The following is a 23837-nucleotide window of genomic DNA, read 5'->3' as shown; positions in this document are numbered from 1 at the left end:
GTGTTCTGTTCTATTCTTCCTAGCTCTAACCGAATAATAGAGTTGGAAGGGTCTTCTAGTCCAAACCCCTCCTCAAGCCGGAAACCTTTTTAAAAACTTAAAAAAAAAAACTTTTTAAAAACTTCCAGTGTTGGAGCACCCACAACTTCTGGAAGCAAGTCGTTATGCTGATTAATTGTTCTAATTGTCAGGAAATTTCTCCTTAGTTCTAGGTTAGTTCTATTCTTGATTAGTTTCCATCTGTTGCTTCTTGTCCTGCCTTGGAGAATAGTTTGACTCCCTTTTCTTTGTGACAGCCCCTGAAGTCATGGAAGACTGCTATCATATCACCCTGGTCCTTCTTTTGACTAGATTAGACAAACCCAATTCCTGCAATGTTTTTCGTATGGTTTAGCCCAGTCCAGTTCTAATCATCTTTGTTGCTCTTCTCTGCATTTTTAGTTTCAGCATCCTTTTTATAACATAGCGACGAAAACTGTATGCAATATTCCAAGTGTGGTTTTATCAAGGCATTATAAAGTGGTACTAACACTTCATGTAATCTTGGTTCTATCTCTCTCTTAAAGTTCCCTGCAAGTCCTTAATACTTCAGCAAGGCCCAAAGCTGACACCAGGACCAGCTGGCTTCATTTACTTGTCCTAGCAGAATTTGGAAACAAGTAATGTAAAGAGTTCCCCAATGCCTGACGATCAGCATGGTTAACTCTCCAGAAATTGATCATAACATGGACAAATTTGGTTTGCAGGAGGTGCCAAAAATGGTCTGATCCAGCTATGCACTGTTGGAAAACATTCCAGAAAAAAAAACCTCCAGGAAATCCTGATGGGAGAAGTAAACAGGGCAGCAGCTTGGAAAGGCTAGGTCATCTGGTAGCTATCCAGAGATAAGCAATCCAGCACTCTGACAACAATAGCAGAAAGTGGCATCTTGCTATTGTTCAGAGATAGGAAAGATGAGAATAATGATTGAATGTTCAAAATGTTTATGATCATATTATAATTTTTTATTTTTAGCTTGCATATTAGAAGATTTTTACAGCAATCTTCTTAGTGGCTCTTTTATAAAATTCAAGCTGCTGACCCTATTCAAAGCAACTTTTGCAGCATATGGAGAAATATTTTTTCTAAGTCAACATAGGTATTTTTTCCAATATCAGCGGGATTGGAATGGGGTACATTGCCAGGCTAAATGAAGATGAGTGACTTAGGATCAATCTGCACAACCCAATTCCAGTCCCAGAAGGGGCCAAAATGATGTTCTCTATCCACACGCAACTCACCAGGAAGACACCCTTCCCCAATTTACGCATCTTTGCTGTGCTCCTGACAGTTCAAGCAAGTTTGCCCCAGTGGCTTCCAGCTCCCCATTTCCTTCCAGACCAACATCTCTCTAATTAGTTACTGTGCACTGAAGCAGCAACAGTCACTTTCCTCTTGTCCCTGGGAGTTACCCTCCAGCCCCCCCCCCCCGCCCTTTGCTTTTTTTGAGTTTGCCAGTGGAATGGCAAGAGCTGACTTTTGGTTTAATAAGTCAATAGAGAGAACCACGAATGGATGGATCTGTCCTTGAGTGCTTTGATCAAGTGAAACTGGCAAGAATTGTGCCACCTTCCCCTTGGCCCAAGCAGGGCTTTTTTTCTCATAGAACGCCCAGAACAGAGTTCCAGCACCTTTTTTTGGATGGAACCTTGTAGGGTAGGCAAGGCGGGTTGTATGGCATGTGTGAGTTCGGCACCTTTTTTTTTTTTTAAGAAAAAAAGCACTGCGCCCAAGTGTGGGGAAAACTGCACGCGCAGCAAACTGCCATGCTTTCCCCCCCACAAACCTCATAACCTTTTGATACCCTTTGTCCTAATGAAGCAGCCAGAAGGTCACCCCCTTTTGACTTAATACCTTACCTACCTAAATAAATAATATGTTTAAGTTCCCCCTTATCTCTTCCTGTCTTTGTCAGTTCTTTCTCCTTTTGATCTACCTGTATTTGTTTTTACCTGGTCTCTGAACAGGTAATATGTTACTAGAAAATAGTGAAGGAATTTTCCAATGAAGAAACTTTATGTCAACATCTAAAGGTTAAACTTATGAATGTAAAATGTCAGCATTTAATGTAAAAGCCTATGTATGTAAAAAGTATATAAAAACCAATACACACACAGAGACTCTCAAGCTGTCTCAAGCTATGACATGCAGCTCTGCAGCAGCTTCAAATCTCTGTTCAAGTCATGCCTTAGCATCTTTACACCCAAGTAACACATTTTTCCTTTTGCAAGATGAGTTTGCATAGTTTTTGCACACAGTCAGACATTTACCATGCATTTATTCATACAAAAAATACAATAACTTATGAACTTCAAATGTGTGTACAAGAAAACAGATTGCAGGTGCACTCTGTGGTGGGGGAGACATGAGGGTTTTTTTAGGTCTGTGTAGCACAGGGGTATGTTCTGTGCCTGTGGAAGAGTTGGGCATTTTCTGCTCTGGCTTCCAGCGGGCATGCAGGTTCTTTCTCACAGCTTCCTGTAGGCTCTAGAAATCATTCAGTGGGTGACTGAAAGCTGTCAAGCATGCCCAAGGCTGCTGCTGAAGTTCCTTGAGCCCGCTGGGCAGGAAGGAGTGTCACTGACAGCATATTTCTAGCCAGGCCCTAGCGGTTCAGAGTCCAGAACAAGAATGATGGTGCTGAGTCAGCTGCTCAGGGAACTAACCGAGCAGACGGAGTAGAAGATCAGGTGCACGTGCTCAGGCCTACTTGTCACATTCCAGATCCTGGGTCCCCTCTCCCCCTTGATAGTGCTTCTCACAGAAGTAGCGGATACGCTGGCAAGCTTCCACCATCATCTCCTCGGGCACGGTGATCACCACGCGGAAGAAGTTAGGGTACTCAAAACACTGCCGGGAGAGACAGCTGAGCCATTAGCCAGTGTACTCCCTTGGGTCTTCCCAGTTCCCCAAGCAGAGCACTGGGGTTAATACCATGCAAATCAGTCCCGTTGCTGCTACCACTGGGCCTTTTAATGGAAAGCTGAGACAGGAGGGTAGCCAGTAGAAACAGCTATTTTATTTTCTTACAAATCCCACTGTACCTATTCCCCCTTGATCCCATGTTCAAGGCCAGATACAGTTTTTCTTCTGTTTTTAAAGAAAAGCTTGTTCCTGTTTCATCTCCCATAGCCTCCAAGGTGGCTATCAGGATGACAAGCCACAGATATAGCTGCAGAGGGAAGGATTCCAACCCATTTATTTCTAATATGAAAATCCCTTGGATGGTGCAGCAAGGAACATGGCGGTCTCCAGCCGACTATTTAGCCAGAATAAGATATTGCAGCACCTTTCATACCAGCCTCCAGGAATGTGGAGCTGGGCCCATTTTCAGCAAAAATAAGAACTAGGGGAAAGAGAAACAGCTGAGAGGAGAGCTGAAGCCAGGCTGAGAGTTTCCATCAGGAGAACTAGCTATCCCGGCATTCAGTGTCTTCCCATGGAGAAACAAGCTCACCGTGGCAGGCAGACAGAAGACCGACTGCTCCGCAATTAGCCTCTCTGTGAACTCCACATCGTTCTCAAAATCTGGGAAATGTTCCATCTCAATCCCCACCTAGAGCCGTAGGGGTAGAAAACCGGTCATAGCCAAAGACCCTCCCTTCTCCCCCAAGGAACAGCCCTGGCTGGGGTGTCTTCGGGGAAGGAAAGAAAGCGCCTCCCACTCCAACAGCCCTTCCTTCACCCCCTCCAGGCAGGTAGCTCACCATCAAATACATGGCTCCCTGAGGCCGGATCGGCTTCAGTCCACAGACCGTGGAGAGGGCAGCATAGCACAGGGCAGCATTGGACTAGAAAGAGCAAATCGGGAGGAAGGAAGTCAAATTGCCGGCAAGGAAATCTTGGTCCTCCTCACTCAAACAATTGGGCAGGCCCACCAAAGAGAACAATGACGGATTAAACATGCCTTACCTCAAAAACTAGCTGGACTGCCAGAAAGGTGAAATATAGAATCTTTGCTTGCAACAAATGTAATGTAAGCACATCCTGCTCAGTTGTGTTAGGATGTGAAGGAGAGTGAAAGCAAGGCCTCTGGTCTCTTTCCACAGCCCGTTTTCCCATCTTTCACCCAGCCCTTCATGTCCCCACAGAGCTGCAGACACTGTGCTTCTCACTTTTGAAACCCCTTTTGACTCTTATCTTTTCTAGTAGCAGAAAGTGTTCTAGTATCCAGATTTCCCAATTAAAGGAATAAAAACAGTAGATATTGTCTTTTCTTGAAACCACTTTGGTAGCAGTTTGCTTTCAAACTGGTGAACAAGAAAACAAAATATGTTCTCCCTTCAGTGTCTTTGCAGAAATATATTAATGTCCCATTTTTAAACCTTAGAGCTAATATTACAGAAAGAAATAGCAAAGCACATTGGAGAGAAGACCGCTGCTCATCTTCCATAGTAGGTCACCTGCAGGGCAGAAAGGAATCACTGCCGAGTTCAGGGCAGTGAGACAGGAGTTGTACGATCATGAGACTGACTTGGCTTTCACTGTCTTTTTTATTTCAATAAAAAAAGTAAAAAATTGCTGCACCCATGTTTCAGAAGCATGCTCTGCTGCAGGTATTGGCAGCAAGTTCTGAATGTGGGAGCTTGGCTTCTCCTTTTTCTTTGTCTTGCTCCTTTTCTTGGAGAACAAAAGCTGGAAAACAGGTCAACTGATCAGGTGTATGTGTTCCCACAACAAAAATGAGTGGGTGCACTTGACTGGACCTGTTTGGGATTAAATTTACTGCCCTTGAGACCGAGTTTATTAACCTCCTCATCACAACTGACCCATTCAGCCTAGTGGGAACTGAGTCTGTCTTGGCTTCTTTCTGAGGGTATAAGCAACTCTATTGCAATGCGTTCTTAGAAACAGTTGAGGCCTACCTTGAGGAAGCTGAGAGTGTTGTGATAAAATTCAGGGGATGTGTGGTGGAAGATATGCCCAAGGGCTCCCTGGACAGCTGTGCAGGGCCCCAAAATCCTTTGGCTCAGCCTCAGAAGGCCTTCCCTGATCTTTAAGGCACACAGAGAAAGGAGGGGGAGGGAAGTATCAGATTCCTGCCTATAGGTCAGCCTCCCATCCACCAGGCCTTTCATGGCTCTCTTGCCCAGCATGAAGAGGGGCAGCAAGGCATAAAGCAGGGAATGGTTGGGTCTGAGATCACCTGAATGGGCTTTGCTTTTCTCTTGGAATTGAACCAAGAGGGCCAGCTCTTCCTCCTCCCAATTGGAACAGACCCGGGCAACCCAGCAGCCAAGTATGTATTTCTCTACCTCCTCTCCAAAGATGTCCCGGCGGTCATGGATCAGAATCCATCCCATCCTCCAGCCAGGCACCAACCACCGCTTGGCAAGGCCTCCACAGGTCAGGATCGGGACATTAGTGCTGAGCTTTGCAAGGGACTCGTATTTGCAGTCTTCAAACACCTGAATGTGGATGAGTTGGAGGAATCCCATTTAGTGGCTCCTCAAAACTCTGAAAATGGCATTCCATACTCAGCCTCTGACACAAAAGCAGGCTTCTCTTAAAGGCCACCTCTACCATTGTCTCTAAGCTTTGTGTTATTCCAGCAAAACCAGCCCTCTGCTCCCCTCCCAGCCATTTTTCCATTCCTCTACACAGATGAAAGCTGTTCCTCACTCACCATTTCTGCATAGATCTCATCAGCCAAAATGGGGACACACTGCCTGGAGGCCACTGAGCAACAGAAGGAAGGAAGGAAGGGAGACATTCAGCAGGTCACCAAGTGTCCATAACCTGGATGGGCTCCATAGCCTGGAGCCTCTTGTGACTCCTTCTCCATGCCAAGCAGCATAGAGTTTAGCACAGGGACACATGCATGAGGCAGCTTCAAAGCTGGTCAGAAGAAATACCTGCCAGAATCTTCTGGAGGTGACTTCTACTGAAAACAGAACCACAGGGATTGGATGGGTTGTTCACAATCAGGCAAGCTGTTCTGTTGTCCACCAGAGATTCCATTTGCTTCAGGTCAATTTCCCAGGACTTTTCTGGCTGATGGCAAAATGGAAAGGAGGATGAAGAGAGAGTGGGGAAGCCTGAAATCAAATAGCCATCTTCACTCTGGCTATGGGGTCTTTGCTCCCTGCCTGGGTCAGAAGTGATGGGTAGGTAAAGGGGAGGGCAAGAGGGACTGGTGGCCAGCCAAAGAAACGTGGTGCTGTATAAGAAAAGCTTGCTTTCTTGGTCCCAATTTACAGCTCATACAATCAAGAGCTGAAGAGTGTTATGAAGTTTTGTTGATCAGTAGCTGCAAGATGTTGGAGGAGAAGACAAAAGTTTCCAAGCAAGCAATTTAACATATTGGTTATAAACGTTAGAATGATCACACATCCAGGAACAGACAATGTTTGATCTAAGGTAAGGTAATGGTTGTTCTTGATCATAGTTATTCCTAACTTGCCTCTTTCTCTGGGAATTGCGCAAAAAAAGGAATTTGAGCAGAGAGAGCTTGTTTCTAAATCTTGCAAAGCCTCTCTCTTCTCCAACAATTTATTTGGTGCACCCAATATGCTATCATAGGAGTTTCTAGCTATTCTTTTGCACACCCTAAATGTGGCTTTGGTTTTGACTATTAATATTGCAATTGTTCCAGCTCTCTTTGGGACTCCTCCATCAAAGCCCAGCTCTCCAAGCCTTGAACCTTGATTCTGTTTCATTTTTGGGAGGTTAGGGTAAGAGTTCCCACACCTAGGTCCAGCTTACCAAGAGATTGTAGAACTTGACTTCGATTCCCATAGAGTGAGCCAAGGTTTTGTAGAGGGAGAAGCCAGGGCGTGGCACCAGGATGTTCTGTCCAGGGTTAGCCAGGACTGCTAAAGCTAATTCAATGGCTTGACTGCAGCCACTGGTCAGGATTACATCCTGGGAGGGAGGGAAGGAGGGAGGGAGGGAGGGAGGGAGGGAGGGAGGGAGGAAGGAAGGAAGGAAGGAAGGAAGGAAGGAAGGAAGGAAGGAAGGAAGAAAGTCACTGTTAGTCAAATGGGCATTTCATAACTTTCAGTTCAACAGACCCACATAAAGATCAGAGCCATAGGAAACTTAAATGATTATTACACACTTGAAATTAGGTGGGGAGCCAAAACCCAAGCCCCTCTCCCCAAAAATGTTCTTACTCTTTCTCAACATATTATGTATTGTTACCTGGGCTTTCAGAGGTGCTTCTGGATAATTGTAGTAGCTTGCAACCACCTCTCGACAAGATAGGTAACCTGTGATAGGTGGGAGGTGGGGTGAACTGAGTGTTCAGTGCTATGGCTGAATTAAAAAGACTTCTAAAATGAGAACTTCCTGAATTATAGTCTTAGAAGCCTGCACAGGATGCTATTTAGTGCCCTCCCCCATCCTTTTGCTAAGGATTCCCACAAATTAATAAAATAATCTGGGACTTTCAGCTCACATAGCAGACGCCCTCCCCTTTGACCAAGTTCCTTATCAGGGTCAAAAATAATTTCTGTGGGACCTCAAGGCCACTGTCTGTTAGTGCTCCCACTGCCTCACCTTGGGTTTTTCCATAGAGCCCAGAAACTTACCCACAGATGGGGCATAGCCATTGTATTTTCCAGAGTCCAGTGCTTCTTTCATGGCCTGTGTGACTTCATCATCTGTAGGAAGGTTTCCAAAGACAGTTGGATCTCCTGTAGAAAAATAGAGGGTGAGGATGCCTAGGTTGTCAGTGGCTGGACAGTATCAAAAAGGGTTAGGGTCAGAGTCTTTCTGGACTAGCCTAATCAACCTACTCACCTATGGACAAAGATATCAGAGCTTTTCTGGGGTTGGGTTCCACTTTCATGGCATCCACAATGGCTCGAATGGGATTGAAAGTCCTTCTAGACATTTCTGAAGCCTTGACCGCCCAGTGGGGCTTGCGGCCTTTTCCCTTGGGCAAAGAAGGGCTTTTCCCATTAAGGTTGACATGGACATCTAGGATGGAGGGCAGGGAGGTGTTGCTGTTCACCTGGATCAGGCAGGAGTCCATCTCGGGAGGGGAGAACCTACAGGGGACACAGAACAAGGCTGATGCCAACTCCAAAGCTGTCCCTTTGCCTGCCATTAGCTATTGAAACCCACCAGGCAATCAATCCCAGCAGCAGAGGCGCGGGGGGGGGGGTAGTAAACGGCTGCCTGGGGTGATGCTAGTAGGCTCCCTCTTATGTCCTGTACCAGTTTAGCAGCCACAGCACAACCAGGGAGAGAAAAGTGTTGCAGCACAATAGAGCTATCCTTGAACCTCTCCTGCTCCTTCCCCTCCTCACTCACTCTGGGAGTATGAACTCTGGCCTGTGAAAAACTGTGCCTTTGTGCACAGGATAATCCAAGTTCACATTCTGAAAGCAATAAATCCAGCTGCTCCCCTCCCAAATCCAGGAGATGAAAACCCATTACAAAAAATCTGATAAAGCACCTAAACCAATTTGTTCTTCTATCTATTAGAATAACGTCGCACAATATCCAGATATAAATAACACAGAACATTTCCTATATTCTTATGTATCAGTTGTGTGCAAAAACGTTTTATGTTGCATTCTATAGTTTTCAAAGTGTCAGAAGGAATTGTTCCACTTCATGTTGCGTTAGTCATGCCCTACCTTCAGTCCCGGTTGCAATGCAAGATTTCAGAGAAATTGAAACCAGATCTGAGGACAAAAGAGTGACCAGGGGAACAGAAAAACAGGATCTAAAGGACCTAAATATGTTTAACCTGGAGACAAGATGGGGAGGAGCAAAATAGGAACTCCCCCCTCCTCAATTTACAAAAGAATGAATGCAGGAGAAGGTCAAGACCTTTTCTCTCTTGTTCCAGAGGACAAGACACAGAATAATGGACATGAGTTACAAGAAGCCACATCTGAATTGAATATTGGCATTCATAACAAAGTTTGTCTGAGGAAATGATTACCCAAAGAGTAATTATGGCCTATTAAATCATCCAGTATTCTCAGGTTGTACTCCATTTGGAGCTGCCAGTCAAAAGGGAAACTGTAGGTCGGTTCCCTGGTCTTGGCATTGTCCTCTGGTTTATTTATTCTCCTTTTGGGGTTCTCAGGCACTGTGCCTGTACAAGGCCAGGTCATCCCCTAGAGTCTTCACCAGAGAGGGCGTTCTGGTTAGGAAGAGTTCAGAGAGCACCAAATGCTGCACAAAGTTTGAAATGACCCTTGATTAAACTTACTTGTAGTGGGGTTGTTGGTGTCTTTGAACCTGTTTCTTTTCAATGCTAGCACTGATGATGTTACCTAGTTTGGCTAATGAAACTTCTACAAGAAAACAACCAAAATCAAAGAGCAGTAAGGACCCCTCATTTCAACCCTGAGCTACAAAGATTCTCCTCTATTGTTACTTGTAGAGCTTCTTGGTTCAGGAACCCCAGATGTTGGTGACTTACCTGAAACACCCAAAGATGTGGCTGCAGCTCAGTGTGATGGTGAAGATGAGCTGAGAAGCTTCCAATGTGGTTGAACCAAAAGCAGAGCCAGAGTGCTAGAACACAAGTCCTTTTATGCATGGCAAGCCTGCAGCCACCTAGAATCGAGAACAGGGTGTCAGCCTGGAGTCCTCCAGCTATTGGCTGATGTGGAGGGCTGTACTTCCCACCCAGGGACACCCCCAACTCTGACTCCATCTGGCTCCAAACATCTGGAACAAACAAAGGCTGCACATTAACTCTTTCAGACAAGGGCCAAAACTGTCTGGTGGAACCACATTGCTCCCCTTCCAGAGCCAACCATCCAATCTGGGTAGAATTCTTCTTGGCTTGCCTGGCACCTGAGATCCATCTGCTCTCAAGGTCAGGAAAAGCTACCAGCCCAACTGAACTCCCATGGGTGGAAGAGTGGACACCTTCAGAATCTAACCAAAGAGACTACATGATGTGATAATAAGAGTGAAACCCAAAGAGTTAACTTCAGGCATGGTCTAAGGCTTTGCCTGGCATTTAAGGCAGCCTGATGCAATCCATGAGGCCCACCTCATCAGCTCCACGTTGCAAAACACAATAATTGATCCCAAATGCTCTAAGCACCAGCTGGGAATGGGAAGGAACCACACACTGTCAACATATCTGCCCTCTCCTCCAAGCATCAGTTACCCACTTTATCAACCATCACTAATATCTAAAGGGGAAAGAGATTTCATATTTCTCCAGAATTTGCTTTCTGTGGAGCAGATGAAAACCACAAGAAATCAGTGGCTGAGTTTGATCCGTCTCTGAATCCTGGCATTTTGTAAAGATGGCAGCTGTATTGACAGACAAGAGTAGGACTCTGGCTACCTTCCTCTAAAGTACCTTCTTTTGTGAATCTTGGTGGACACTGAGGATAAATATTTATGTGCCAGAGTCTCCAGGACTTCAGCCAGTCCAACACTGAAGAACAAAGAAAAGAAAGCAAAGGTGGAGGGCTGCCCCATTAGTACCTGTCCTCTGCCAGATCCTGGTCAGTGCTCCACCAACCTCCAAGGACAGTTGTCTATTTCTCTGTCCTTCTCAAGTCTTGTGGAGGTCTCCCTCCAGAATTTCAGATTCCAGCAGACAAGGTCATGCAACCCTCACAGGCAGCCATGCTCCTCCCCCAGATGGGCAACCCAGGATTGTTCCACAATTTCATCCAAAAAACAGCTCAGGCTTGAATCTGCTTAACAGAGGGGACAGCAAGGCAGTCATCTTTGATGCAGTCATCTTTGCTCATTCTTCCAACATGCACAGGAGATTATTCACATGTTTCTGGTGCTGCTTCTGCAAGTATTTATGTGTCAAGCAGTGGCAGGAACATAGACGACGGGCTCTCCAACCTCTTCATAGCCCTCTGCTCTCTTGCTTCAACTGCATCCCACACATGTACGTTGCCCCAAAGCCTAGCTCCTTTGCTTTACCTTTGAGATGAAGGAACCGAGGAACTGCCTTGATGTGATAGTTGTACTGTATCCACAGGCCCAACGTGATAGGGGTAGGAGGAATGAAATAAGTGGAGATTGCAACAGACAAAATCCTTGTCTCCACCTGATTCAGCCTTCCTTTGAACCACACCATCTGCTTATTAAATAATTACAAAGCCCATCATTCTGCAAAGCACCAGAGGGCAGGACAAGAAACAATGGTTGGGAACTGATCAAAGAAACAACCTGGAATTAAGGACAGTGATGACAATTAACCAGTGGAACAGCTTGCCTCCAGAAATTGTGAGTGCTCCATCACTGGAGATTTTTAAGAAGAGGCTAGACAATCACTTGTCTGAGATGGTATAGGTTCTCCTGCTTGAGCAGGGGGCTGGACTAGAAGATCTCCAAGGTCTCTTCCAGCTCTATTCTATTCAATATGTGGGGGTTTCTGGAAGCATCCCTACCCTGTTTTGGACAATCCTTCTGTGTCAGGTCTTCACTCATCAGAACAGCCCCTGCATGTTCCACCTTCAATCAAGATGATTCTGATTCCCCTCTCCCTGCTCTTTCTCAGCCCCAGATCAGCAAGGAAAAAGAGACCCCAGGAAGATTTCAGATCCAAAAGTGGCTGGACTTAACTGAAATACTTCATAGGTCAGGCAAAGGAACAAAGTATCAGCCTTCCCCAATACCTAACAAGGTATTATCTATTTTTTCTCCTTGCTTTCCTAATAAGTAGATTTCATTCCTCCCTAGCTGCTTTAATGCCTCCCCCATGCCCATTCTTGGCCATCCATCAAGCTATAGAAATCTTATTTGTGTCCATCAGCAGTTACAGCCACCCACCCAGTGCCTTGAGTAGGAGGAGCAGGAGAGCAGAAGACTCTCCATAGCACAGGAAAGGAGGGAGTGCAGACAGGTGAAAGCCCCTTCCATCTCTGTCTCCTCCTACACCAAATCTGTCTTTGAAGCCAAAGTCAATATTGACTAATTTCATCACTGGCATTTGACATGTGCTTTTCTATTACTATCCACTTGCACAGCCTCTATGGCCTCTTCCCCTCTATGGCCTTGAAGCCCCAGTGAGTTAAGCAAATAGACACCGGAGGCCTCTGTTGACTTCAGCCACAGGCCTTTTCTGAGAGGCCAACTCCTCAGCAGAATAATGCACCTTTGTGGAGGAAGAGCTGGCATCTGAAGCACTCTCAGAAGGGATGAGCCTTCTGCCATTCCTCCAGTTTCATGTTGGCCAGGAGGTCCTACAGGGGGCAGCAGCAGCCACCAGCTAGCCTAGAGTTTATTTGTACTATCAGCAAAATTATCACATGCCCTCTCAGACCAACACCCCCAGTGCAAGGATTCCGAGGTGGCGCAGCAGTTAGAGTGCAGTACTGCAGTACTGCAGGCCACTTTAGCTGACTGTGTTCAGCAGGTCAGCGGTTCAAATCTCACCGGCTCAAGGTTGACTCAGCCTTCCATCCTTCCGGGGTAGGTAAAATGAGGACCCAGATTGTTGGGGGCAATGTAAATACATATATACATTGCTTACTGGTGTACACCACTTAGAGAGTGCTTGCACTTAAAGCGGTATATAAGTCTCATAAATAAATAAATGAAGCAGAGTAACAGGAATGTTTCAGTGGTCCTGCTGGCATTTTCTCCTAGGATGGCCATTTCCATAACTCTGAAGCCAAGAAGAGGGGTGAGAAAAGAAATGGTCATCTGTGGAGAAGGTGCCAGTAGGACTACTGGTCCATTCCTGTCGCTTTGCTTCATGGAAAGATTGTGCTGGCTTCCCAAGAGGCCAAAGGGTGAGAGACCCTAAGCAGCACTGGGATAACAGTGGACACTTGCAAGGTGAGAATCAGCATTAATTTCGCCAGACAGAGATGTTATGAAATCAAGGAGGAAGTCTGTTCAGTCTTGAGCCTGTGGAAAGAATTGCCCAAAGTCAGTTGACCCTGAAAAACAGGAGGAAAAGGCTTAATCTTTAAATCTTGCAAAGAAAGAGAGCTTGATTTTGGCTTGATTTCTACAGTAGGCCAAACTTTTACATATGTATGCCTTTTTTCTCCTTGTTGACCATAAAACAGTCCATCAATCAATACCAAGTTCTTCTTGTTTCTACTGTTTCCTTGTCCTGAATGTGGGACTGAGTTTCTTAAACATAAGAAATATATAGCTGAAATCTCATGACCTGCACAGAGGCCACTACCAAGGGCAGGGTGCTTGTGGCTCCACCTCACCCTTTTTCCACTTCTTGGAATATGAAGCAATCACAGCAAGTTAAAGCCACTACACTTGGGAGTGCCCCCTTCCTAGGTAAGACAGCTGCCCCCATCCTTGTGCTGAAGAGGTGGCTGTCCATTCTGTGATGGTTTGGCTCTGCAGCTTGAAGAAAAGTTGTTGATGGTACTCTAGTACAGAATAAATACATTGGCTTGACTTCCAGGAGATTTGACAGGAGCCCAAAAGAATCAGCAGGCCAGGTTTTTTCTATCTGTACTTTCAGAAAGCAATTATGGGCAATGTATGTTTTTCAATGTCCTGCCAATGTCCTCATTGGTGCATCCTAGCAACTTCTAGAGATAGTCAAACACTCCTGAGTAGATAATAGGATTTACATTGTCTCAGGAATGACTGGGTTACTCTGGGAGTAACAGATGGGAAAATGATCTGAAAATGAATCTTCTAGAGTATGTTATAGCTACCAGGAGGGTTATGATTAGGGTCCCTTTGGTTATGGGGAGTAAATTATTTCCAAATCATTTATGAACAAATTAAAAAGCATCAGCCCCAACACAAATTCTTGGGGAACATTCCCTTTGTGAGAGCTGATCTGTTTCTTTTTCTCTTATCATAGGAATGCTAATTTTGATCAGATGTTTTTGAAAATATAGATAGACACTTTCCCCCAGATGCCTTGTACCTTCCTTATATCAGCAGATTAAGGCAGAAGCTTCATCATAAGGATATGTTGGCATCATCCTATGGGCAGGAATGAACTACCTAAGACAAGCACTCAAGAATTCTATAGATTCTATTCTATAGGTAAGTAAGGATATTAGGAATCCATAAATGAAGAATTTAAGCAACTGGTGTAATTTGAGAACAAGCTTAATGTATAAAAACAATGGCCAAAGCCTCTTTTATTCAGTTTTCTTCCCACCCTAGTAACCCTACTTTAGCTGGTCTGTTTTGCCTCCATCTGAACTTTGATTTTGTAACTATTGGATTTGTTATCATCTTGTTTTTCCCTACCTGTGTGAGAACTCTTACAGATCTCTAAAAAAAACAACTGGCAAGATATCTGTGTGCTGCTGTAAGCACTGTGGAAACATAAGAGCAATAAAATCTAGATATTAACCCTATGCACGTACAGTACTTGTCATACTCTGATAAACAGTCAATTAATGTTACTTACTTTGGCAGAACTCAGGTTAAATCTTCTTTAGCAAGCCTTCTTTGCCTTATGCTTAGTAAATTTGATTCTAAACTGTTTACATCAAATTCACCTGCTAAAAAATAGATGGTGACTATTTTCTGCTAAAGATGAACAGAAAACAGAAGTTATTACCTGCTTGACAAATATTCAAGATATTTTCAGGAAAGGACAGTGCAGATCTGAAAAACATCGAGTGGTTTCCAACTAACAGGTTTTATTAAAAAGCGTAAGTTTTTGTGAGATGCAAACTCCTGATTCTTTTGCTACCATAATTTAACACAGCTCTCTTCCTACAAAGCACAACACACAAAGCCCAAAGCCCAAAACAAACAATATTGCAGTTAATATGTATGAATCACACAAATGTCCCCCTTTTCAAACATTTGTCTGTCTAAATCAGAGCAGTTTTTATTCATTTTCTACTGTTTATAAAACAACAACAAAAAAAACATTTCAAATTCATTCAACTTGACTAGACCAGGGGTGTCAAACTCAATTTCACTGAGGGCCGCATCAGCATTCCGGTTGCCCTGGGGGGGGCGGGTGGGTGTGGCCAGAGTGGGTGCAGCCTACTGGGTAGGTGTGGATGGAGTGGGTATGGCCTACTGGGTGGGCGTGGCCAGTTCTACATCATTCGCGTCAAGGGTGCCTTTGGGGATCTCAGGGTCTCTGGCAGAAGGGGGTGGGACCAGGGCAAGTGCCAAGGCATGGTCCACCAGGGCAAGTGCCAAGATGGCCACCACAAAATTGTACATTGGCTCCCAGCTGGCCTGGGCCAGGGCCAAGGCAGCAGAGGCCGTTCCCTCACTGTTTCCAGGATGGCTTCGCAGGCCACATGAAACCACTTTGCGGGCCGCATCCGGCCCCTGGGCCTTGTGTTTGACATGTCTGGACTAGACCATTGAATACCTTCAGAAACATATAAATTTGATGTTAATTGGTTCACCTTTGGCCACACAGAAAACTATGAAACCACTTATTTTCCTCCAAGAAACATGTGACCTTACGGGAGGTGGGGGCTATTTCTGGTTTGGGCCAGTTATCCCTCTTGTTAAAATGCTGGAGTGACTGTAGTTTCAGTATACTCTTTTCTAAAACTGAAATAAGTTCAAAAATAGTAAAATTGTTATTTCAGGACATCAGACTATTTTATAAAACACAAAAATATGCTTCTTCAACCATTTAGTTCAAGAATTAAAGAATCTTTCCTCACCTATTTTTCTAGTAGATTTCACTGGCAAGTTATGGATCTTAACTCCTACACGAAACAATTTTTCTAAAATATTGTGGGACTTGAATTTCCTTATTTAGATGTGCAGCCAACCCCAAATCTAAGTCCACCATTGCTTTCTCTTCTCCCCACGGAAGCTCCATGCTGCAGCTGATAACTACATAAAGTATTTTTAAATGCCAAGAAATAGGGGCAGTTGAATCCCACCTAGAGCTAGAAAATAACCTCATAAACCGTCAGGGAGACACAGCAGAAACAGAGTAGAAACCCAGATCTGACAAATCAGATGAAGTGGACCTCCAGGACCTTGCATGGGTGTGTGAAGGCAACTTGGGATTACATTGGAAGATGAGTCCAATTAACATAAAGGATGTATTGGAGACTGAAACAGTGATCTGCATTTGTCATGCAGTGATGGGGAATGAGGAAATGGTTAGTCTAAGTGCAGCTTCAGGACTTTCCCCTCAATATTTCAAACATTTAAGACTAGTTAGCTACTCTAAGCCGTAGTAGATTTTTTAAACATTATTTTGTTATTTTGCTTACTCCTCTTGCTTATAATTATGCCTGTTTTGCTAGAATCAATGTGGAAAACACTAATTTATACTGCTGTGCTACACCAAGGATATTATTCCTGGCTTAGGGTTTAATTCCAGAAACAGGGACATTCTCATTCTCATTCCCTTACTGCACTGTTTATCAATTTATTCCAGTCTTATCTGCTGCAGAATCTTCCCAAAGGAACTTGTAGTCAGCACAATAAAAATGAATGATCAAAGAAAGTAGCAAGAAATTTGGAGAAACATGACCTTTGCCTTTTAACCTGCAGCTAAACTAGGGTCTTATAGACCTGCTTCTATATTGTCAGTATGATTTCATATTTTTATCATCATCTTGCTATTAACTTCTCTGAGCATTATTTTTATAATTATAAAATCCCTGCAAATAACTCTATCAGAAGAAATGGCATAGCTAGGAATCATATCCCAGAGATTTAGGATTATATTTTAATGAAAATTGTCAAATGATATAAAGGAGCTTTTTGGCACTGTATTAAATAGACTTACCTGAGCATCTGGAATTAACCACCCACATAATATATGATAGGCAGGACCATGGAGAGAACAGAAGGCTACCAATCTCTCTGAACCAACTAAATGCACCTGTTAGGATTGTAGGGCAAAAGTTGACAAGACACTCCAGATACATCCAAGGTGCAATAAATCCTCAAGGTACTGAACTACAACTGTCATAACAAACAGCATGCAAATATATCAGAAAAGATTTAGTTTAAGGTGAGAAAATAGGACAGTTCCAAATTCCATTCAAAGTTCAATATCAGATAATTGGACATTAAAATACTATTTTGCATGCCACACAGAATATTGAAGGTTGTGATCAGAGACAAATGTTGATATGGATATATTGATCAGATTTCTTGAGGGAAATATTCAAAAACCACATCTGCATTCTGGATAATTCAAAGGTTGTGCATAATTTCATGGCATTTTGATTGTAATAGAAGACATTTGGACAGGACAAGCATTGGCTTGTAAGTCAACTTGTGGCAGGTTGCTGAGTGAGCTGATTTCAAAAGATCGAGAATTGTGTCCCTGTACTGCCTATCTAAGAGCCAGTTAGATCATTAACTACTTCCATCAGCTTTCTGGATAAAAAAGATAGAACTTCTCCACCTTCAATGAACAGCCAATAACCACAGGGGAAGCTTTATGAAAACCTGACATGAAATTGTTCCTGTGACTTTCTCTAGAGTTAATGCATCAATGAAAATTTGCTACAGAATACTTTGTTTCCTCAGCTGGGGAGGATACAAAGAACAAAGCTCCCCATGGGTGGACTTCATAAATCTTTTGGGGAACAAATGTCAGTTATTCTATTGAGACATAATTTAGCATCCTATTCAATTCAGCCTACCTTGGCCAAGTTCTTAGAATTAAAAGTCTTGAGACCAATTCTACAAAGGCATTCTTTTAACTGACAACAGTTAAAACATTGGCTAAGCACTGAAAAATGCAGTTAGGTCGTAGTGTGCAGAACTATTCTTGAGAATTTGCACATAATGTATGCTGAAAGATGACTGTTGCACAGGAGAAAATTGAAAAGGGATTAAATAGCAAAGCAGGATTATTTATTGGAAATAAGATTTCTGGTTATTTTATGATTATTCAACAGTGAGGTCATTCCTACAGGCTTTTTGGTTTCATTCTCTGTTCCTACATTCTTCCCCTGGGACAGATTCTCTTCTAACTTGCAGGGATGGACGTGTTCAGCTCTTTTGGAAAATATATAAAATCTGCTCTCTTTTAGACACTTTTTTCCTTTGACATACGTATAACTATAAAAGAAAATGTAACAAAAATAAGATACTGGTACTTAGAGAAATAAAGGATAGTTATGTATTTAATATTTGAAACTAAAATAACATGGCCAAACAAGAGAACTGAGCTTGGACATGAGCCATGTAAACAATTCTGAGACATCTTTGCTCATGGATTTATGATACTGTCTTGACCAAATGTAACATAGTAGTGCCTCACAATAACTTAAAGTGACTTTTATAGAAGCTGACAATTGACCAGTATGGATTTTGGAATGGTACAGCATTATAATTTATGTTAAATGTTAAATTTATGTGAAATGCAGGAGTGCTCTTAAAATGCTCTGATGAATTGTTGTCAGCACTTGTGTCGTATGAAGGAAGGTTTACCCATGCCCCGCTCAGCTTGACTTATCTGATTCTGCTTGGAACAGCAAACATCTGGGGAGCTCCTCATCTGCCATCAGCTCAGAGTTCTCCTAGATGCCTCAGCCTTCCCTCCCTCTTCTGTCTAACTAAATGCATATGGTAGGGAGTTATCTGCCCTATTTTAAAAACAACACTTTTAGTAACAAACCAATGTTGGGATTTTGTGTCTTATGATATGCTTATTAAATATTTTACTTGTTAAACTGTTTTATCTGAGATACATAACTGCCTTCCAGTACAGAGAAGAGGGGATTCACTAATTGTCTAAGACACCGGAAGGCAGGACAAGAAATAATATAAATGGATGCTTGTTAAAGAGAGACCCAAACTAGAAATAAGGAGAAATTAATCAATTAAACAGCTTGCCTCCGGGGGTTCCTGCTGTTCTCATCACTGAAGAGTTTCAGAAATAGATCGGACAACCATTTGGCTGGGATGGTATAAGGCCTTAAGCAGGGGGTTGGACTACAGGACCTCCGATGTCCCTTCCAGTTCTATGATTTTATGTGTCTATATCTAATGCCAAGTTTACATTATATTTGAACTTGCTTGAGAATACAAAAGCAATATAATAAGAAGTAGCCATCAACCTAACCAAAACTAAATGAAAGAGCAACGCCCAACCCCACCCCCCCCCACGGCCCCAGGGAGCGCCAGATCCTGAGGGGCCCATCCTCGAGGGCAGGCGCTGCGACCGAGCAGGGGCGCGGCTGTCTCCGCAGAGGCTTCGCTGGCGGGCAGGCCGGCCCGACGCCCCCTCTGCCCCTCCTTTGCTGGACGGGGCTCTCGGCTGACCTCCAACTCGAGAGATTCCCCGGAACCTTCTGAAAGCGCCCAATTGCCCTGGCTCTCCCTCCGGGCAGAAAGGCGAGAACGGCACGGGGGCGGCGAGCGCCGCTTGGCGGAGGAGGAACCCACAGGGCTCTGTGCGGAAGAGGAGAGGAAGGGCCGGGCCGGGCCGGGCCGGAGCCTCCGCAGTCCCAGGCGCTGCACTGGCGGAGCAAGGACTAAGAACCGAGCCACAGGAGCGGGCTGAGCTGCCGGATTAACAGAATAACCGAGTTGGAAGGCGCCCTGGAGGTCTTCTAGTCCAACCCCTGCTCAGGTTTGGCCAACACCCACAACTTCTGGAGGCGCCGTTGCCCTGGTTACTTGTCCCGTCAGGATGCCCACGGCCGCTCCCGCGGGGTTTCTGGCGCCCACCGGGAGAGGCTGCAGGGGATTTTGCGCGGGGCAGGGCAGCTGTCGGCGCCTGGCAGAAGCGGCCGAGTCTCCTGGGTCTCCGGAGCTGTCTGCGTGGGGAGCCGGCGGCGAGGGCAGCAGCTGCCCCCCCTTGGACCCGACGTGAAAGGCGGCTGATGGAGCGGCCGGGAAAGGCCTTCCGGCTGGTCTTGGGAGCAAAGGCGAGGGGGGCCGAGCCCTCCCGGCTGGAGAGTGAGGGATGGCCCGGCATTTGTGGTGGCGCCCCGAGGCTGTCTTCAGTCCCTCGGGTTCTCTGCCCAGCCTGCTCCCACCTAATCCGTCTTCTCCTCCTTTCGGCACGGGAGTACTTACCGCGAGCAGCCCGGAGGGGCATCCGGTGGCTTCAGCGGAGCCCACGGGGGAAAAGCCCAGCGCCCGGTGCCCGGCTTGGCTAAGCGGAGGCCGTCCTGAGTGAGGCTGGAGCCCGCGGCTCGGTGCCAACGCTCTTCTGCCGCAATGGTCGGCACAGCGGCGGCTTCGGCTGCAGCTTACCCGAAGCAGGAATATCTGCGGGGCTTTTCACGGCGGCCACCACGGCCTCCCTTTTGATTGCTGACTTCAGAACCAGCCGGGACCGTCAAGCCAAAGCAACCCGGAGGGACGAGCCTGGTCGGGCCGGAAGGAAAGCTGTGGCCATCCAAAGGCCCCTCGCTTCCCCCACCGCAGCACTTCTGTCCCGGACTTTGCAGGAACTCCCCTTCAAAGCCAGCGAGCCCCTTTGCTGCTTCTCCCTCGCCCAGAATCTGCCAGCCATGAGCACATCCCTATGAAGCAATTCGTTGGGATCTTGCTGTAGCCACGTTTTAAATCCCAACGAGGCTCCAGTTGAGAGCTGGGAGGCTGGGAAGAGGAAGTTGCTGAGCAGAGACTGAAGAGCTTTTCCCAGCTTGGGTGGTCAAAAGATCTGCACTCTTCTATCTTTCTGGGGAGAACATGTGCCTGTATTTTCCCAACTGCCCCCTCGATTCTGCCTCAAATCTAGGGCAGCACATAAGGCTGCCAAAGATCATCCAGGGTCAATGTTGTCCAAGAAAGATTGTCCTGAGGCTGCTACATTTAGCGCTGAGCATCTGCTGCTCTACCAGTTTCTTTGCAGGGCCATGTGAAAATGGGACCTGCCCCTGGCCAAAAGGTACCCCCCCTTCAGCCCAGGTTGCCTTGAACTGACCTTATAGCACAAGTTATTACAAGATCCGAGAATTTGATTTATAATTGTATTATAAATTGTATTTATAAATGTATTATAAATTATAATTTATACTTCGTAAAGCACAACAGCTGGACAAAGTCTTAGATGTGAGATCCCAATTTCTCCTTTTCTGTTTTACTTGTAAGTAAAACTAAGTGACAAAATAACTTCTTTCAAGCTTGTATCAAGTACAGTTACTCTTCAGGAGGGATTGCAGGGATTGGAAAGCTTAACTCCAGTTGCAGTACATTGGCTTATACGTGAGGGAGATTCAGACACATCACAGACAGATTTACTCATTACCTAAGCAGATGGACTAAGTTACCCTTCTCATTTGGACATGGCTTTCCTTGTGGTAGCAAAGAATTGTTTTCAGCCACTGTACAATTCACTCGACATGTCAGAATTAATCATAAAGCTTTAATCTTCTAAGACAATTTTCTGGGCTCACAGAACATGCTGAACTGCTTGATGGTGGGTTTGCACATTCATTGAATTGCAACTCACTGTTTTTACCTAGTGGGTACACAACTCACACGGGTTTTAGTCTCTCAGTGTCCTTCCCTTCCAGCTATTTGACTCTTGGCGTAGCTCTTTAGTGCCTTTGACCTGGCAAGGCTTAGATCTTTTGCTGTGGCACAAAGAGCGCATACTATAGCATAGCTATGCTATGATGGAGCAAACTTGGGGCTACTCTCTGAACTTTGAAATAGCACTTACAGCCAATCAGAAACACTTAGCACCCCCACTTCCCTCATGCATGCATACATATCCTTGTAACCAAACCAGTGTTGCAGTTGCCTGTGATAGGTGAGCCACACTGTGGCAGATCTTAGCTTACAAGAGAAAATGCTAAGATAATGTGAGGAAGGATGTAGGACAGGGGTGTCAAACTTGCAACATCATGTGATATGTTGTGACGTAAGTAGAAGTAGTGTATACCTTTTTTAATGAAAATTATCAGCACTTTTGATCAGTGATGTCATCAAAGTAAACAAACCCACATGCTGATTACGTCAACAGGTTATGGCCCTAAGCAGAAGGGACGTGCTCAGCTCCCACCCTCCGGATATGACGTGTTGGTCTAATCCCATCAAGATTGGTAGTCAATCCTCTGGGTACATGATTAGGTTAACCCTAGACTAATTCTATGGACATTCAAAACCAAAAAAGCTAAGTAAAGTGAATAATTAGCAGAGGCCTGTGTTTTTGGGAAACAAGCCCTACTTTGGGGAGCTGTGAAATAAAAAATAAAAAGGCTTTTTATTTCTAATCATTCTAGCCTAACGATGCTTTTAATTTTTGTGGAGTTTTAAAAATCAGTGCCTCAAAAGCTGGGGAAATAGTGTATGTGGATTTGGTGGGATGGTTCTTAGCTGTTTTCCACGTCACAACGTATCCACAAACTCACATGAGGAAACATCATAATAGAGCACAAAAAGGTATTTGAATAAATTCTCAGGGTTTGTCACCACGGATGTGGTCAGGTGATTGGTGTTCTGACCAAACTTGCCCCACAGCGAATTTAAAAGCAGTTTGGCAATCTGTCTTTTAGCCAGATTTACTTCAATGTGGTCACGGCGTAAGCAGACACCTTCCATCTTTTCATAATCCTGAATATATTGCTCTTCATCCTGTTCTGTTTTGCACCAGTCACGGTAACCACTGGCCTCCTGTTTCTGTCTGAGATGCGTGTTCATATAACCTGAAAATAGCTCATTTGATGTTCTTTCAAAATGCCAGATCTCATAGATTTCAACAATTCTGTAACCTTTTTCTAAAGCTACATTCAATTCAATGGTACACCATGTCAGAGCTCTTTCCTCATCACTATGTTTACAGGGGGTGGCTTGCAGTTTTTCTGTGCAGGTTGCACACAAACTAAACATTAATTTGCCCCCTGATTTGTGGGGTAGGATTGGGAAATAGAGATTCCTTGGCAGATACACTTTGACTTTGGCCAGACCAAAATATTGCTTTATGTCCCCAAAGTTTTGGTAGATGATTTGCGGATGGCCAGTTGGGTACTCCTTGGTGTTATTCACAAACAGGTACAAACTGGTGAAATCATAGTATAAGATTTGTTCACCAGGTTTTGGTTTGTAGTACAGGCATGTAGCATTTGTTCTACTACCAAAAAAAGCATCTCGAGGATTCAAAGGAGTTGGGAGGTTATTCTCAACTAGAAACTGCTTCAAAGAGGTGTCATCCTCCACTATGACCCTCCATTCGTGTTCCCAGATGCTGCGCACAGCATAATCCTGGTCCCTGAGGTACTCTTCTTTAATTTTAGTATGATTGTGCAGGCCTCCATATGTTGAATCAAGTAATTTGTTGAAGTCTTTTTCAGAGTAGCAGACAGGGCACCCATGAAAAAAACAACCGTAAAATTCAAAAGCTGTGGGAATTCCATTTATGACAGCAAAGCCATCCAAAAAATATTTGCCTATTTGCTTTTCAACCCCCTTCAGAGCATGCTGGATATTGAGATTCTCAGTGTGCTCTATATGCAACAACCATTGAATCGCTGGAGCTGAATACCTTTTCTGTGTCTTGTGATAACTGTCCAAAGGAGCTAATGCAATGGTATAGCTCTTCAAATACATGAACCGGTACTGGGCCATACAGATGCCAATGTGTATGAAGGGGTCAATGCATCGAATCACTATCTTCTCAACAATACCCCCCCCGACCCCCCTGAAACACTCACGCTCAGTCATTTCCATCACCTGTTCCCTAAATTGAATACAGGCCTCTGTATTAATATATCTTAATATATCTACATCTTGTCTGCAATAGTAAGCCAGAGCCTTCTTTAGTTTAAACACAGTACCTGTATTAGCAGAGTGCCATTTCATGAATTCTTCTCTCCCCCCGGGCATCATGGTTTCAGGGTTGTATTACTTGGTTTCAGGGAGTGGTCCCACGTAGTCTTGATTGGCCATTGTATTGAACAAGTGGGGGAAATATCCTTTGCTGCCTTGAAACCCCATAGCTTTGGGTAATTTGCTTAATTTAAGGGGCAAAAATGAGAGGCTATCAATAAACC

The 23837-nt window shown here is 44.6% G+C and overlaps 1 protein-coding gene across 4 annotated transcripts; it reads right to left on the bottom strand.

Moving 5' to 3' along the window:
• Positions 1-2300: 2300 nt before the first annotated feature.
• On the bottom strand, positions 2301-21965 carry TAT (tyrosine aminotransferase). Of its 4 annotated transcripts, XM_039331043.1 has the most exons (14): positions 10490-11189; positions 10325-10402; positions 9425-9561; positions 7783-8033; positions 7572-7676; positions 7183-7250; positions 6745-6903; positions 5895-6033; positions 5666-5718; positions 5295-5447; positions 4905-5033; positions 3747-3830; positions 3497-3595; positions 2301-2889 (listed from the first exon to the last, which is right to left on the bottom strand). In XM_039331043.1, exons 4-14 carry the CDS (start codon positions 8015-8017, stop codon positions 2746-2748), a joined length of 1368 nt encoding a protein of 455 aa, XP_039186977.1. In that variant the 5' UTR covers positions 8018-8033; positions 9425-9561; positions 10325-10402; positions 10490-11189; the 3' UTR covers positions 2301-2745. The 4 variants fall into 4 exon arrangements, with proteins under 4 accessions (XP_039186977.1, XP_039186978.1, XP_039186975.1 ...); XM_039331044.1 differs by lacking the exons at positions 10325-10402; positions 10490-11189 and adding an exon at positions 19912-21965; XM_039331041.1 differs by having other exon boundaries at positions 10325-11189.
• Between the last annotated feature and the right edge of the window lie 1872 nt (positions 21966-23837).

Source organism: Crotalus tigris, unplaced genomic scaffold, assembly GCF_016545835.1.
Source record: "Crotalus tigris isolate CLP2741 ecotype Arizona unplaced genomic scaffold, ASM1654583v1 scf7180000024433.2000942, whole genome shotgun sequence".
Classification (NCBI taxonomy): Eukaryota; Metazoa; Chordata; class Lepidosauria; order Squamata; family Viperidae; genus Crotalus; species Crotalus tigris.
This window is presented reverse-complemented; position numbering and strand designations above follow the sequence as displayed.

What these genes read in the sequence shown, in the direction of transcription:
- TAT (XM_039331044.1), bottom strand. Translation starts at nt 8,017, where the DNA reads ATGGACTCCTGCCTGATCCAGGTGAACAGCAACACCTCCCTGCCCTCC. An exon ending in CCTCCAGAAGATTCTGGCAG is followed by an intron (nt 5,719 to 5,894) that starts GTATTTCTTCTG and finishes TCTGTTGCTCAG; the next exon opens with TGGCCTCCAGGCAGTGTGTC. An exon ending in ATGAGATCTATGCAGAAATG is followed by an intron (nt 5,448 to 5,665) that starts GTGAGTGAGGAA and finishes ATCCACATTCAG; the next exon opens with GTGTTTGAAGACTGCAAATA.